The following is a 15,902-nucleotide window of genomic DNA, read 5'->3' as shown; positions in this document are numbered from 1 at the left end:
CCTGGTTTGAATTCTGCAGAAGCTGTTCCTGGACAATCTCAGGAAGGCCCTTGCAGGCCACAGTGGGAGCAGGCAGCTGACTGAAAGTGCTGCTATTGCTTGTGTTAAACTGTGCAAAGCATCTACCTACATCAACTGGGAGGATAATTCTGTCATTTTCCTGCTGGTGCAGTCCATGGTACTAGATCTTAAGGTAAAAATGTCTGTTTCCTAATTGCAGTGAGAAATTTGAGTTTTAAAATACAGAAATAAACTTTGAATTTCTCCTTAATTGATTACCAGTGGTTTTCACTGGAAAGTTTTATATTGAAAGTAGACGGGAATAATCTTGGTACCTTATTTACATGTTTGCATTTTTCTGAAATAAATAGAACCTGCTGTTTAACCCAAGCAAACCTTTCTCAAGAGGCAATCAGAATGCAGATGTAGACCTGATGATTGACTGCTTGGTTTCCTGCTTCCGCATAAATCCTCACAACAACCAACACTTCAAGGTGAGAACAGCACTTACTGGGAAGTCATTCTCTGCATGCCATTGAGGACCTGTCAGTTACAAAAGCTGTGCTAGCAGCAGCTGGAAGCTCAGAAATGAGTTCAGCTGTATAAATATCCCTTAGTAATAAATCCCTGCATGTTATTATAAAACTTTCCCCGGCTGATTAGGCTTCCCTTGTTCAGATTTGACAGCTTTGTCAATTTAATAAAAAGGCTTCAAGATGTTATTCAGTGTGATAAGAAAGATGGGAAAGACAAAGACGTTCCTAAGTGGCTTTTATGTATTTTTATTGTAGATCTGCTTGGCACAGAATTCCCCATCAACATTTCATTATGTGCTGGTAAATTCGCTCCACCGAATTATCACCAATGTAAGTTCTGGCAGTATTTCATCAGCCCAGGGATCTGGGGCTTCTATTCACATCAATATCTGCTCAGTAAATGCAGTTTGGGGAGTAGACCAAATCTTGTTGCTCGTGTCCATGCAGCAGGAGTTGCTTGCTAATAAGGAAGAGAATGCAAATCTGTCTGTGCTTCCCACCAGTGGATTCCCAGTGTGAGAGCCCAGATTCCAGTATAACATCTATAACATTTCAGTGCAGAGATGTACATATCCCTCTGATGTAGGATGACAAATAAATCTCATGATCTGTGGTTTTATGATAAATATTGATACCTGAAAACCACTCTCAGGACATGCACAGTTGTACCACCTTCTGCTACTTGCAGTCTGTTGACCTGGGGTAGAGCTGGCCTCGTGGTTTTCTTTGGGGATTTAAGTAGTGTGAAATAAGGGTAAGTGCTGAGAGATGAAAATATTTTGAAAGTTTGTGCAGTTGTTCATCTAGCACACCCTTCTGCACTTCTGGTTTCAGTTTGTTCAGGTAGGAGAGTGATGTAGTGAGCAGCCAAGTTGGAATTAGCTCTTCTGTTGCAACTCGTTTGTGTATCGTGAGTTTGACGGTGAGAACGCAGAGGTGTGGGTAGCACTGTGTCCCCCAGGTGTGAGGATGGCTCTGTAAGCTGGGAGGTGCACAGCAGGGTGGGGGTGCTGCAGTGTAACAGCCTGGCTGTCCCCTGCAGTCGGCGCTGGACTGGTGGCCCCGGATCGACGCCGTGTATTGCCACTCGGTGGAGCTGCGCAGCATGTTCAGCGAGACCCTGCACAAGGCCATCCAGGGCTGCGGGGCACACCCCGCCATCCGCATGACCCCGGTAAGCACGCTGCTCCTCCCGGGCACGGCTCCAGCCAGCCCAGCTTTCCCAGTCATTGGCTTTACACGGGAACCTAGAGAGGGGAAGAACACAGAGCAGCAGAGCCACACGTGCTCTGTGACCTGCAGGTGTTGGGGGAGTGACTCTGGTTCGATGTTTCTCCAGTTTCCTGCTGCTTTTAAACTGGCAATGTAGAAGTATTTCTTCTGTCTTCTGTGGCTAACTGTCCATTTTAAGCTTTCTGGCTGTGTCGGTAGCAGGGTAACACATCCATTCTTGCTTAATCTGAAAAACAAAAGCATTCTGTATGTAAAGATAACTGTTGAAAACTGCAGTGCTTTTACCACAGTTGGCATGAGTAGGTCTTCATTTGTCTTGCTTTCTGTTGAGCAAGTTGACTGTTTGGTCTTGGTGACAGCAATAAAATAAAGATTTTTCAAGCATTATGAAATAAAGTCAGTATTCTTGGCTGTCTTGGAAAAAGTCTTGAGTAAATTGAGATTTTGCCATAGTTTCTTATGCAAAAACTTTTATGTCCACGTACAGCTCACTGAAACAATTCTTACAGGAACTTCAAAGGTTCAATGAAGGGATTGCCTGTGGGAGAGGGGGATTTTGAAGTAGAAGGCTGTGCAACTATACTTGAATTTCATATACTTCTAAACTTTGTCTTGAGTTATAGGTTATAAAAGCAATACATTTCATAAGATGTTTAATTGTAACTGTTATGTTTGACTACCTTCCTGACAAGGACTGTGACTGTTTTTCCTTCCATCAGAGTCTTACATTTAAGGAGAAAATGACCAGCCTTAAATTTAAAGAAAAACCTACTGATTTGGAAACCAGAAGCTACAAGTTCCTGCTGTTGTCCTTGGTAAAACTGATCCATGCAGATCCAAAGCTCTTGCTGTGTGTAAGTATATCCCACTATTGCACTGTTCATTTGGGGTGGAGTTTACTTCTGAAGCTGCTAAATGAATAAAGATTAAAAACATACACCTGGCATCTAGGACACGTCCTACTCATCCTTGTCTCTGGTTATGATGCTCCTGTGCTTTTAAAGGGAAAAGATAGAACAAAAAAGAAACTGTAATAGATTTTGTAGAATCAGAGCAACACAGTGAAAAGGAGCATAAAGTTCTGTGACTCTGAAGGGGAAGATGGGGGAAGGAGAGGGGAATAGAAGAAAATTAAAATAAGGAGGTTGGAAATTAGTCATAATTTCAATGAGTAGAAAGACATACAGTCTTAGATCTTCCATTTTCTCAGGACTGTCATTGTTTAATTTAAACATATTTCAGTTCTATCAAAGACATGACATGCAAGGGGTTTCCATGGATTAAAAATAAAATGACACACTCTCCTAAAGATCCCAAAATCCACCTGGTTCAACCAGAAGAATGCTGCTGTAGCAGTCAGTAATGTGGGCAGGCATTAAAAAGTTCTCCAGCTTAAATTTGCTTCCCTTGTTGCTGTTCAGAATCCCAGGAAGCAGGGCCCTGAGACCCAGGGGAGCACGGCAGAGCTGATCACAGGCCTTGTCCAGCTGGTGCCACAGTCCAGCATGCCAGACATAGCCCAGGAGGCCATGGAGGTGAGCACTGGGGCAGGCACTGGCATTTTCACAGCTGGACATTGGTAATGTTAGAGCCAGAACCTGTCTTTTACAAACATTGTGTCTGTGTGCCTGGGGTGGCTTTGTGTGGAAATACAGGGGAAAACCTCTAGGTTTGGAGTACAAATGTGGATAAAGACTCTGAAATGAAATACTTCTGATGTGGACTAACAATGAACTCTTGTTCTTCTGTATAATCCTTCTGTCATGCTTTTTACATCTCATGTTCAAAACAATGTAATGGATGTGTGCCTGCAGCTATTTCTCTGCCTGTGCTCGTGCACCCTGTGAATTGCTGTCTTTAAGCAAGACTCTTTGGTTTGACTTTAGGCCTTGCTGGTTCTGCACCAGCTGGACAGCATTGACTTGTGGAATCCTGATGCTCCTATAGAAACATTCTGGGAAATCAGGTATGTAAATTAACTTCTATAAATGAGAGAAATAGCTGTTATGATTTGTCTTCTTTTAAATAGCTGTGAGTATTTCGGGAAAGCTTTGCAACAACAGCAGGAATCTGCAGTCAGAATTGTCATGGAGAAGTTGTATCTTCCTTACACTATACAAATTTAATAAAAATATAACAAACATTTTACTGGCTCCCTTAATGACACTCTTCAGCAGATGTTGAGGTGTAGAAATGATTATTAGTTTGAAAAGTTGGAGATTTCCCCCCTCATTCAAATGATTGCTACTTTTTAAATTCTATTTCATCCTTTTGGGACTAAGGGGAGGTTAATGCTGAGCAATTCCAGAAGTGTGGGTTTGCTATTCCTGACTCTGAAGCCCTCCCCTAAAGAAGGTGATAGCTTGGCCTGACCTGAAGTCTCCATTGGTCTTTCCTGTATATTTATGAGAAAATTTAATTAATTAAAATCATCTTGCCTTTATAAGTTCACAGCAGCTGTTGTGGTTGATTTCTTGGAGAATATTAAGGGAAATGAAGTTCCAAAAAAGTCAAAATTACACAAAATGCTAAACCAAAAAATAGGAATCTGTAAACTCGGAATTGTAAGAATTGCATGAGCTAAATAATAAACCCAATAGTATTTGGTGCTTTACTGTGAAGTGGTGCTGATGTTTGGTGGAGAAGGAGGGAACAGCAGTGTAGGAGGAAGCCTGGGCTGACCCCCCTGGGCAGGCAGGAACTGACACCCAGGGCTGTAGTTTGTAGGAACAGCAATGGGTTTGTGCTCTGTTCAGGCTGGGGGAAACCCCATCCCAACTGACACTAATTTGGACCCTTTGGCAGTTTTAACAGAGAGTGTGAGGCCTGAATGGATATGAAGAAGGAACATCCCTAGATGTGTTCCTTCCAGAGCAGAGTTGAGGCGTTGTCAGAGCAGTGTAGGTAACCTTGTCCTGCCCTGTCTGTGCTGTATCTGTCTGGGGAGAGCTGGAGGCTCCAAGCCCACGGCCCCGAGCGTGGGCTGGGCCAGGACCCCATCTGGGCCAGGACCCCATCTGGGCCAGGACCCCAGCTGGGACAGGACCCCAGCTGGGACAGGACCCCAGCTGGGGCAGGACCCCAGCTGGGCCAGGACCCCATGGCTGCAGGGCCTCAGGAGCTGAGCAGGCTTCTGGGGGTGGGCAGGGCCCCAGGGGAGCTGGGTGTTCCCAGTGCACACTCTGCTCTCTGTGGGACATTCCAGGAGCCAGTGTTAGCCCTGCACAGGGTGTTCATGCCCAGGGCTGTTCCCAGGGGAAGTGCAGTGCAGCACCTTCACCCCGGCGGTCCCACAGCTGAGGCTAACGCTGAACTTCGTTTTGCTGCAGTTCACAAATGCTTTTTTATATCTGCAAGAAGCTCACGAGCCATCAGATGCTGAGCAGCACGGAAATCCTCAAGTGGCTGCGAGAGATTCTCATCTGTAGGAATAAATTTCTTCTAAAAAACAAAGTAAGTGAGTGTTGCCATCTCTGTTAGGATCATCAACACACGTTGTTCTCTGCTTTGTCACTTCCTTTATTTACCACACTGTTCTTATGATTGGAAGAAATTTAATAGCTACACCTACACTTTCTGTTCTCTGATTTCCTCTCTGCTTTGTGAGGCACCTCAGTTAGAAAAGTTAACCACAGTTAGGTTTGGGATTTTTATTTTCTTTTTTACTTTAGCTATATAGGTTGTTTTACTTGCCTGGAAAATGTGTTTCACAGAAATCTATGCCTTATGCCCTAATACAAAGGGAACCAGTCCCCAAAGTGAGAAAAAGGGAAAGTAGTTGTGGTAAAATGTAGACCTACATGGATAAAATAAAAGTTTCCTTTTTGATCTCAGGTTCCTCTGAGTCTCAGAATTCTGATTTGCTTCTTTCTGATAATCTTAAAATATCAAATAGTGTATTTCTTAAGGGAAATACCATTCTAAGATACCATTAATGTGGGTAACTTTATAAAGCCCTGAGAGCAGCAGTGGAAAAAGTACCATGTAAATGTTGAGGATCCTTTTACCTTCCTCAAATCTATCCTTTTTGCATGTTTTAAAAACTATGTTGATATATTGTTTTTCTTCCCTCTTTTCATAGCAGTCAGATAGGAGTTCCTGCCACTTCCTCTTCCTTTATGATGTCTCTGGAAGTGGAACTAGCCAAATTTCTCTTGACCATGAAGAAATGATACGCTGTGCACCAGGAGCTACCCTCAGGAAGGGGAAAGGGAATTCTTCCATGGTAAGTAATACATGATAATAGTTAATTTTAGCACTTGGGAAAAAACCCTATGTGCACGTAGAAATTAAATTACTTTGGGAGTAATTTTAAAAAATAGAATTAAGTATTTCTAAGGAGGAGAAGACATCTGTATCCTAAATAATGTATGTATTTAATATGCTGGTTAATAATGATGTTTCAGACTTTACAAAGTCACACCTTCTTCAGTTAAGATGCTGATGAGTGTGTCCTCCTTAGGAATGCACACGGCATCCCTCGTGGCAGCAGAGAGAGCTCTGAGCCTGTGTAGGATTGCTTGTTCTCACTGACATAAAGGCAGTTTAAACACGGTTTGGCTGAGGCTGAATCTTGGTAAAACTGCCTTGTTAATCAGCAGTATTCCCAAACGGGGAATTGTGTGTTTCCCAAGGAAAGCACGGCGGGGTGCAGCGGAACACCCATCTGTCGCCAAGCCCAAACCAAACTGGAAGTGGCCTTATACATGTTCCTGTGGAGCCCAGATATCGAGGCAGTGCTGGTGGCCATGTCCTGCTTCCGGCACCTCTGCGAGGAGGCCGACATCAGGTGTGGGGTGGATGAAGTCTCGGTGCACAATTTCCTGCCCAACTACAACACTTTCATGGAGTTTGCATCTGTCAGCAACATGATGTCAACAGGTGAGGGTCAGGAGTCAGTTAAGCACCTTTCTACCTGGGTGATAAGACTGTTCTTTGTGTTTGAGTTCTTCAAACAGGTTGAGATTCTTGATTTGATTCTGCTCTGGCTTTTCCTGAAATATCTCAATTTCTAGAATTGCTAGAAAGTGTAAAGAATTTGGGTGACTGAGTTCATGAGGATTTTACAGCGTAACAAGAAACTGCCTTTTCTAAACACTTTAAGGGGATGTGTTCCTCTTAGTTCAATAATTGCTTTCAAAGATCACAGATTTGATGTGGGTGGGTTTTCAAAAAACTGTTCTGTGCCCTTTGTAGGGAGAGCAGCTCTTCAGAAGAGAGTGATGGCGTTACTGAGGCGCATCGAGCACCCAACTGCAGGCAACACAGAGGTGAACTTCCTTCTCAGTTCAAACACCCCTTGCATGCATATTGCCACAAGTGGTTTTGAAATTAAATCTTGGTATATCTTCTTTCAGGCCTGGGAGGATACACATGCAAAATGGGAACAAGCTACAAAACTAATCCTCAACTATCCAAAGACCAAAATGGAAGATGGGCAGGTGACTATGAACTCTTCCATAGTTTCAACCTGTAGAAATTCAAAATAACTCTTTAAGCTTATATATTTTAAGGAATCTGAATTTTAATCTAGAAAATCAGTTTTGTAGGCAGACAGAAACTCCATGAAAGTATTCCAGAAAATTAATGGTAATCAGTTGTCTGCTTTGTTTGCTAAGAGACTGTCATGGTTTGAGATGGCCCCCCCGGGAGTCGGGGCACCAGATAAGATGGTATGGTTTGAAGCTGGCTCCCTGCCAAGTCTCCAAACCTTACCAGAGACCAAGAAGTAATTTGACTTAAATTGCTGTGGAGGAGAATGAAGCTGAGCTTAAAAATTAAAAATAAATCGAAACAAAGAGTAGGGAAAACTGTGGAATAGTGCTAGAGAAACTCTGAAATCCCTTTCACTGGAAGTTTTTAAACAAGCCACTGGCTGCCATGATTTAAATGTTCTTTATCCTGGTGGCAGAGTAAGGGATTGACTGGCAACCCCCTTCAGTCCTCTCTAGCCTTGCTTCTCAGCCTCCCTGGGAGCAGCCTCTGTACAGATTTCTGTTCCTGCTGTCACAGAAGGGTGAACACTGTGACAGATGGAGGCTGTCAGAGGTGAATTTTTGGAACTGTGAGTGGCAGGCTGTTCCAGAGCAGTCCTGATCTCTCCCCGTGTGTTAACGGCGAGGTTTGAGCGCCAGCCCCTCTGTTGCAGGTCACGGAGAGTCTGCACAAGACCATTGTGAAGAGGCGCATGTCCCACGTCAGCGGGGGCGGCTCCATCGACCTGTCGGACACGGACTCGCTGCAGGAGTGGATCAACATGACAGGGTTCCTGTGTGCCCTGGGGGGGGTGTGCCTGCAGCACCGCAGCAGCACCGGGCTGGCCACCTACAGCCCCCCCATGGGCCCCATCAGCGAGCGCAAGGGCTCCATGATCTCCATGGTGTCCACCGAGGGCAGCGTCGAGACGCCCGTCAGCAAGTTCATCGACCGGCTCCTGACCCTCATGGTCTGCAACCACGAGAAGGTGGGGCTGCAGATCCGCACCAACATCAAGGACCTGGTGGGCTTGGAGCTGAGCCCAGCACTCTATCCAATGCTCTTCAACAAGCTGAAGAATACCATCAGCAAGTTCTTTGACTCTCAAGGGCAGGTACAGTGGTGATATATTATTCACATTTCTGTCAGTTGTGTCCTTCACCCGGTGATTGAGAGGGGTCCCTGTTTGTGTTCTGTGCAAACCCCCCCTGGAAGCAGTGTGATCATCACAGAACGTGTTAGTGAGCATTGTGTGTGTGAGTCCAGGCTGTATTGAACATCAAATAATTGAAAACATCCTTGACTTCTTAGTGAACTCTTGGGTGCAGAATCTGTGAGAGTGTTTGCAGAATCCTTGTGGCTGCAGTACTGATATATTGAATCTGGAATGTATTGGAATTCTTTTGGCTTGGTGATAACTAGAAAAGTACTTGTCCAGGAGATTTTTGAAATGCTCCAGTGTATTATCCCTCTTTTTGGTTCTGTGCATAAAGAGTTAAGACCAGGAATTTTCTTCCTGTAGGTTCTGCTAACTGACACCAACACACAATTTGTAGAGCAGACCATTGCTATAATGAAGAATTTGCTCGACAATCACACAGAAGGGAGCTCAGAACATCTTGGACAAGCGAGTATTGAGACAATGATGCTAAATCTGGTTAGGTAAGGAATCCTCTTGACCTTCCTATATACAGTAATTATGTTTAAGAAGTGAGTTAGAACCTTCTAGTTTGTATCTTTTCTTACATCCATGGGTTGAAATATGAAGTAGCATTAAGTGTTTAATTAGTACTTTTGCTTTTTCCTTCAGGTATGTGCGTGTGCTTGGAAATTTGGTGCATGCCATTCAAATAAAAACGAAGCTCTGTCAGTTGGTAGAAGTAATGATGGAAAGGAGAGATGACCTTTCATTTTGTCAAGAAATGAAATTTAGGTAAGGATGACATTATGTAACACCTGGGGTGATGAACTGTGGGCAAGTGTAATTTTGTTTGGTTATATGGCTAAAAAAGGAAACAAAAAAACCTCTGTCACACCAGTATTCCTGGTATAGGGATAGTTCTGTCATCTTTGTCTTCAGAATTATTCAGAGCCTGGTGCTGCATTAAAATTTTGGTTTGACTGTGGTGATACCAGACACATGTAACAATTCAGCTGGTCATACAGATCGGGGTATTGCTTGGTCTGACAGAATTAGTTCAGTTCATCTTCAGTGGGTGGTGCTTCAAATAGTTCTTACACTGAGTTTGTAATAATTAAGAATGATGCCAGCAGTAGTAAGTGTGTTTAAAAACAACCACCCCAAAACTAAACAAAACCACAATAAAAAACCCCAATAAAGCTAAAGAAACATATTTATATGTAACAGGAACAAAATGGTGGAATATTTGACAGACTGGGTTATGGGAACATCTAATCAAGCAACAGATGAGGATGTGAAATGCTTGACAAGGTAAGAAAGAACACTCTTCACCCGTTTGGGAAGTTGCTGTCAGTATTCCAGGTGGCATTTGGTATCCATGCATGAGCTGGTTCCTTGGGCTGCCTTTAGCAGAAGTAGTGTTAAGGAAAAGAAAAAATTGTAACTGAAGTTTTGGTGAGCAGAATTATATTAAATACTTAGTCTTAACTGACATGGCTCCTTTTAATACTTTTTCTGATTTAGCATTAGGATTGACCATTTTGTTATCTAGAGCTTTATCTTTGTGGTGCATTCTGAAGAGTAAAATCATCAAATATTACAGTGTTGAATTTGTACTTGAATGGTTTTTTAGTGACAAACTGGATTGCAGTTGTTGTCCTTAGGAGATACAGTGCTTGAACCTGTACCACAAAATGTAAGAGATGTTTTCATGATGGACAGAACTTTACTAAGATATCTTTTTTTTTTAATTAAAAAGTGTCTTTTTCACCTGCAGTTAGATCTACAACAAAAAAGGATTTTTCGTTTCATTTTATTAAATTTTATTTTTCAGAGATTTGGACCAGGCGAGTATGGAGGCAGTGGTTTCTCTTCTTGCTGGGCTCCCACTCCAGCCTGAGGAAGGAGATGGTGTTGAGTTGATGGAAGCAAAATCTCAATTATTTCTTAAGTAAGTAGTGATTTTTAACTACTTTTTGATACAATGACTCTAAGTAGAAGCACTGTATGACTTGTTACGAACTGTGTTTTTCTTCAGTGGAAATAATTGTATTATTCCATCAGGAATTACCTCTTCTATGTCCCATTTCACAAATCTCTGCCTTCTGGGTTTATGGAAACATTTTCATTTAGGAAATGATTAGAAAATTTGGCTTTGTTTCTGCTTAATGCAGAAGTGTGCTTCATTCGTGGCAGGGGTTAGCCTGCTTTGGTACTGTATCTGTATCTGTGCCACCTCAGCACTCTCAGGGCATCTCTTGGGAAGGGCACAGCTGTGGAATGCCCTTGTTGGAGGAGATGTGCCCCCCAGTTCAGTGGTGGGGGTTGTTGCAGCGTGTCTGGAGCCTGGGCTGTGATGAGGCGGGCTGGGATTGCCTGGGGAGGTTCACTGGGGGGTGCAGCCCCTCGTGGGCAGTGGGTCTGCAGGCCGTGCTTCGCCATCCCGGGCTCTGTCCCCAGGTACTTCACGCTGTTCATGAACCTGCTGAACGACTGCAGCGAGGTGGAGGACGAGGGGGCGCAGGCGGGCGGGCGCAAGCGCGGCATGTCGCGCAGGCTGGCCTCGCTGCGGCACTGCACCGTGCTGGCCATGTCCAACCTGCTCAACGCCAACGTCGACAGCGGCCTCATGCACTCCATAGGTGAGGCAGCGGGGCCGGCCGGGCGCTCCCCAGTGCCTGACTGACACTTTGGTGTTTGGTTTCTTTTTACATCTTCCTTAGTAGTTCTGGGTTCTTTTAATCAGGCTTGGGCTATCATAAAGACCTCCAAACAAGAGCCACGTTTATGGAAGTCCTCACCAAAATTCTGCAGCAGGGGACAGAATTTGATACGTTAGCAGAAACAGTGCTAGCGGATCGGTTTGAGAGATTGGTGGAGTTGGTTACAATGATGGGTGATCAGGGGGAGCTTCCTATTGCTATGGCTTTAGCCAATGTGGTGCCTTGTTCCCAGTGGGTAAGTTGATTCATGCATTTTATTTCCTACATTTTTTAAAATAGTAAGACTTGAAATAAAAACTAATCAAACATTAAGGGTATGACAACAGTCTGGTACAGAGAATAGAGCTGCCACTGATGATAGCTAGCCCTTCTTAGGGTGTTCATAAAAATTGCACTGAATCTAAATTCAGATCTTAGTGATAAACTGCATTTTTGTAGTAAATTTCTAGTTAAATGTCTAGGAGTTATTTTTTTATACAGTTATTATAATAAATGGTGTGTGCTGTAATGCAGACACACGATTCTATTTGCTCTTCTAGATTTTAGCAAGATTGAATTGGGCTTTGTTATACAGCAGAGTAACTGCTTATTTGTCTGGATAATATGAATTGTATGACTGGATATCATGAGGCAGATTTTTAGACAAGTAGTAGCATGGGGAACATTTACAGAAACATTGTGCATGTGTAGTTTGATATTTACCTGCCAGACCCCATAGCAAACATAAAGCATTAGTGCAAACTGCTTGGTGGTTTTTTCACAGTACTTTTTTTTTTTATACTTGCCTTGGTTCACTGTGAGTCAAATTAACATTTCCTTCTTCTAAGGACGAGCTGGCTCGTGTCCTGGTCACACTCTTTGATTCCCGGCACTTGCTCTACCAGCTCCTCTGGAACATGTTCTCAAAGGAGGTTGAACTGGCAGATTCCATGCAGACACTCTTCCGAGGAAACAGCTTAGCCAGTAAAATAATGACTTTCTGTTTTAAGGTACGTTATCTCATCTTTGTCTCCTGCAGGTCACTTTGATAACAGGAAGAGTTTAGCAATCTGAAAACACAAAGCTGCCAGGCTGTGGGGTTAAGCATGTGGGTAATGGGATCAGGTGGGAACAGTACAGAGGTGCCTTTGGGCTCCTGGTAATTTCAGCTCTCACATCTGTGAAGTTTAGGGGGTTTTCTTTTTGTGTTTTAATGGTTGATGAACTGAATCTTGTAGATAAGATATGCACAGGCACAACTTCAAAAGAGACATCCTCCTGGAACTGCCCCTTTTCCTTTCTGACTAGTTCAGTTATAGGAGTGATTCTGGGCCAGTACAGCTGCAAGACTGTTCCTGGTGGTTTAAAGATGGGAGACAAAGTCTGAGGTGTTGTTTGTGCTCCCTTTCCATTTAAAAAGCTGTGTACAAACAGATAAAGTGTGGAATCACTGCTCTAGGAAAGAATCCCTGCTGGGTATTGTGGTTGTTAGTGACCTGTAGTTTTCTCCACAGTGGAAATGAATTAAAATACTTGTAGATATTGATCTCAGTTGTGTTCCAAGGGTGAGACTATAATATGCAAACTCCAATTTTACAGGAATCTGGCTTATGCCAAAACAAATCAAGTGTTTTCAGGCTCTTGTAACACTTGCAGAACTTTGCAGTGTTCCTGTGGATTGCTGTGTTAATCTGGCCTCCTGTTCTTGTTTTTCTTGGACACAGGTATATGGTGCTACGTACTTGCAGAAGCTTTTGGAACCTTTATTGAGGACTGTGATCACATCTCCTGAGTGGCAGCATGTTAGCTTTGAGGTGGATCCAACAAGGTTTGAGATTCAAGGGGAGGAGCAAATGTATTTATCTGTAAACATGATTCCCTGGCATTGTAAATATAACAGGGTTCCTTTTTCCTTGTTGCAAATATGTTTCTCATACTTTCATACTGTTCCACTCCTCACTTTTCCAGACACCTTACTTGTCTCTGCTGCCCTCATGCCCAGAGAGGGTTGTACAGAGGGTTTGCTGCATGTCCTCTGAGCCCTGAGAAAGCAAGGAAGAGAGAGAGCCCTTGCAGGACCTCTTCTCCTACTTGCTATTTCATGCTTTTATGTAGGCCACTAATAAGGGTGTTTCCAGCAGAACCAGAAAGCACCTATAGGTCAGTGACTGCAGAAGCAAGATAATGTGTGCATGGCATGTATAGTTTTTGCTTTAATTTCTCTTATCACTTCAAGACCTGGATTTAGTAGCTGTTGCTCTACTGCTTTGAATTATCTCTAACTCTTACAAAGATTATAAGTATTCATCTCTTAAGTAGCTTACCCAAAGGATAGGCCTTCTTATTTATAGCTTAACCCTAAAATACCTGTGTCTACCTCAGGTGTTCATTTCAGATAAACCATCGTGAAACTGATAATGCATTTATCAGTTGGAATTGTGTGTGCATGCCTTTGTATGGAATGGTCTGAGAGGATCCCACCTACAGCCTCTTCATTGCTGGGTTTTATGTGACCTTTTATTTGCATCTTATGTGGTTTAAAATAGCGATGGAAACTGTTGTGTAAAAGTTCCTAAGTATTTCCTAAGAAAACTGAGGCAATGAGATTGTGCCGAGCACGTGAGTGCAGTTTGTGTGCTGTGTGCCACTGCTGGTCATACATGTGTGGGTGTGTTGCAGGCTGGAGCCCACAGAGAGCCTGGAGGAGAACCAGCGGAGCCTCTTGCAAATGACAGACAAGTTTTTTCAGGCAATCATTAACTCTTCCTCGGAGTTCCCACCCCAGCTGCGCAGTGTGTGCCATTGTTTATACCAGGTATGCCTGCAGTGGTTGCTGCCCCTGAGCTTTGGGGTTGGTTTGTAAAATTCCAGCACTTTGGAGCTTGGGGCAGTACACAGTGGGCATCTCTTAAAGACTCTTCTCAGACACTTGATCAAAACCACAAATCTAAATGCAGGGGCTGAATGGTGTTTGAAGATTGGGGTTGGCAATGAGGAGGTGACTCAATGTTGGTTTTTTAGGTACCCCCGTTCCCCGAGCTCCATCCCCAGTCCTCTGCTCTGTCCTGTGCCCCTGCAGCAGCTCAGCAGGCTGAGCCCAGGGTCCTGCTGGGTCTCTCTTGCTCTTTGTGTGGTTCTGATGGATTTAGCTGCTGCTAAAAATCCCAGTAGGGATCCCCACAGTGCTCATCAGCAAGAGTTTCCAGTCCTGTTGGAGGACTGTGGAATGCTGTGCCTGGTGGAATATTGGAGCTGTGGTCTCAGTGAAGTGCTCTGGAAGAGCTGCTTTTGGCCCTTGGGCCATAGAGTGTATCTCAGGTCTAAAGCAAAGAAAATAGATTTTATGACCTATGTGAACTAATGGTGAACTAATTCTGGATTAATCAGGGCAACTGCTGCGACTCCCAGAGCTTGGGAGAGAGGAGCAGTGAGTTTCTGTTGTGGCTGTTGTGGTCTGGGCTGTTCTGTGAGCTCCTGCAGTGAACCAGGCCTGCAAACGCTGTGCCTTGTGTTGCTCTGACAGCTGAGTGGCTTCTAAAGCCATTGCTTTCTCCTCCTGACGGTGGCTGTGTTTGGGTTGGGGGGGGTGGTTTGGGGTTTTTTTTGCTGTGTTTAGTTGCTGAAATCAGGAAATGGAGTGGGCAGGTTGGTTTCCTTCATGGCCACAGTCTCAGATATCAGTGGGAGAATATTTGAGTGTTGCTGAAAAAGTCCCACAACAGCCTTGGTTGTTTCTCCTGTTATTGGATGTTACATTTCCCCACAGCTGATCCTGGAATTAGGTTTATGTGCTGTTTCCAGGAGGTATCAAGATTATTGCCATTTCAGTGGTACAATATTAGAAATTATCTCTGTGCAGACCATTTGTGATCCCTACTTGAAATGGAATTTCTAAAATGTGCTTACCAGTGGGCATTCCCAGAGATTTCTCTATGGAAACCTTTCCAAGTCTGTTGGCTTTATTCTTGCCTTTACTGCATTTGGTAATAAGGGTAATTTGTTCCCGAAAGAGATGATTTACTGGCAAATATACAAGTGATATACACTGATACTCAGCTTCAATGTTTACTACTTTAGCTGTTTCTGGTAACACCTATATCCTTGTACAATGTTTGTTCATCACAAATAGCGTAGTAATTCATTCTGTACTTAAAATTCCCAGGAGTTTTGAAGAGTCTGGCCTTTATCTGAAAGAAAGTAGTCAAGATCTGATTTGGGAATATTAATCCATTTTTGTCATAAAAACCAAATAGGTGACTTTTGTAGATAACTTCACTTTTAATAAGGTGAATGTGTTCTGTGCCAAGCACTAGTGTGAAAGTAAATGAGACTGAATTTTGTGGGGTGTTTTAGTTCTTAGAGTTTTAAAGTAGCTGTGTGTGCAAAGAGTACTCAGCAGGTGTGTTCTTTAAATGATTAATAACTAATTTTAATCAATGTAGCAACATCACAGAAACATATCTTTAGTTGGATGTTGGTTTCTATGCTGGCTGGTGTTTCTGTTTTGGGAACAGAGCCCAGTAAGTGTTTTCCTTTGGAAACATCAATAACTGGCTCCTGTGACAGAGTCACCTGGCTCCTTCCAGGTAATGTGTGTTCAGGAGTGGGCTGTGGGGAGGAACAAGCCTGATCAAAGTAACTCCTGCAGGGAATTTGTGCTGGCTATTTCAGAAAATCCCCACATACATGATTTTTCTCCCTAAAGAGGGGTGGAAATGTCCTGTATGGCAGTGGCTGGGTGAGCAGAGTGTGTCCAGCTGCTCCAGAAGCCATGGGAATTGCACAGAGAGGGTTGGCAGAGGTGCCACTGGTTAA

General features: G+C 43.5%; 1 protein-coding gene across 6 annotated transcripts in view; it reads left to right on the top strand.

Moving 5' to 3' along the window:
• NF1 (neurofibromin 1) overlaps positions 1 to 15,902 on the top strand; it is a 79,020-nt gene that overhangs the window by 14,363 nt on the left and 48,755 nt on the right. For 5 of the 6 annotated variants that reach the window (XM_064678133.1, XM_064678134.1, XM_064678131.1 and 2 more), the window contains exons 9-30: positions 20 to 193; positions 372 to 494; positions 792 to 866; positions 1,579 to 1,710; positions 2,489 to 2,623; positions 3,191 to 3,304; positions 3,656 to 3,735; positions 5,099 to 5,222; positions 5,851 to 5,994; positions 6,404 to 6,650; positions 6,966 to 7,039; positions 7,127 to 7,210; positions 7,918 to 8,358; positions 8,767 to 8,906; positions 9,055 to 9,177; positions 9,613 to 9,696; positions 10,220 to 10,336; positions 10,846 to 11,027; positions 11,132 to 11,343; positions 11,936 to 12,097; positions 12,812 to 12,915; positions 13,767 to 13,902. In XM_064678133.1, coding sequence (XP_064534203.1) covers positions 20 to 193; positions 372 to 494; positions 792 to 866; positions 1,579 to 1,710; positions 2,489 to 2,623; positions 3,191 to 3,304; positions 3,656 to 3,735; positions 5,099 to 5,222; positions 5,851 to 5,994; positions 6,404 to 6,650; positions 6,966 to 7,039; positions 7,127 to 7,210; positions 7,918 to 8,358; positions 8,767 to 8,906; positions 9,055 to 9,177; positions 9,613 to 9,696; positions 10,220 to 10,336; positions 10,846 to 11,027; positions 11,132 to 11,343; positions 11,936 to 12,097; positions 12,812 to 12,915; positions 13,767 to 13,902 — 3,207 coding nt within the window. Of the gene's footprint in view, positions 1 to 19; positions 194 to 371; positions 495 to 791; positions 867 to 1,578; positions 1,711 to 2,488; positions 2,624 to 3,190; positions 3,305 to 3,655; positions 3,736 to 4,574; positions 4,645 to 5,098; positions 5,223 to 5,850; positions 5,995 to 6,403; positions 6,651 to 6,965; positions 7,040 to 7,126; positions 7,211 to 7,917; positions 8,359 to 8,766; positions 8,907 to 9,054; positions 9,178 to 9,612; positions 9,697 to 10,219; positions 10,337 to 10,845; positions 11,028 to 11,131; positions 11,344 to 11,935; positions 12,098 to 12,811; positions 12,916 to 13,766; positions 13,903 to 15,902 lie in introns of those variants that run through there. The other variant, XM_064678136.1, reaches the window with a different exon arrangement.

The sequence above is a fragment of the Pseudopipra pipra genome, chromosome 21 (assembly GCF_036250125.1).
Source record: "Pseudopipra pipra isolate bDixPip1 chromosome 21, bDixPip1.hap1, whole genome shotgun sequence".
NCBI lineage: Eukaryota > Metazoa > Chordata > Aves > Passeriformes > Pipridae > Pseudopipra > Pseudopipra pipra.
Note: the sequence above shows the minus strand (reverse complement) of the source record. Positions and strands in the feature narration are given on the sequence as shown.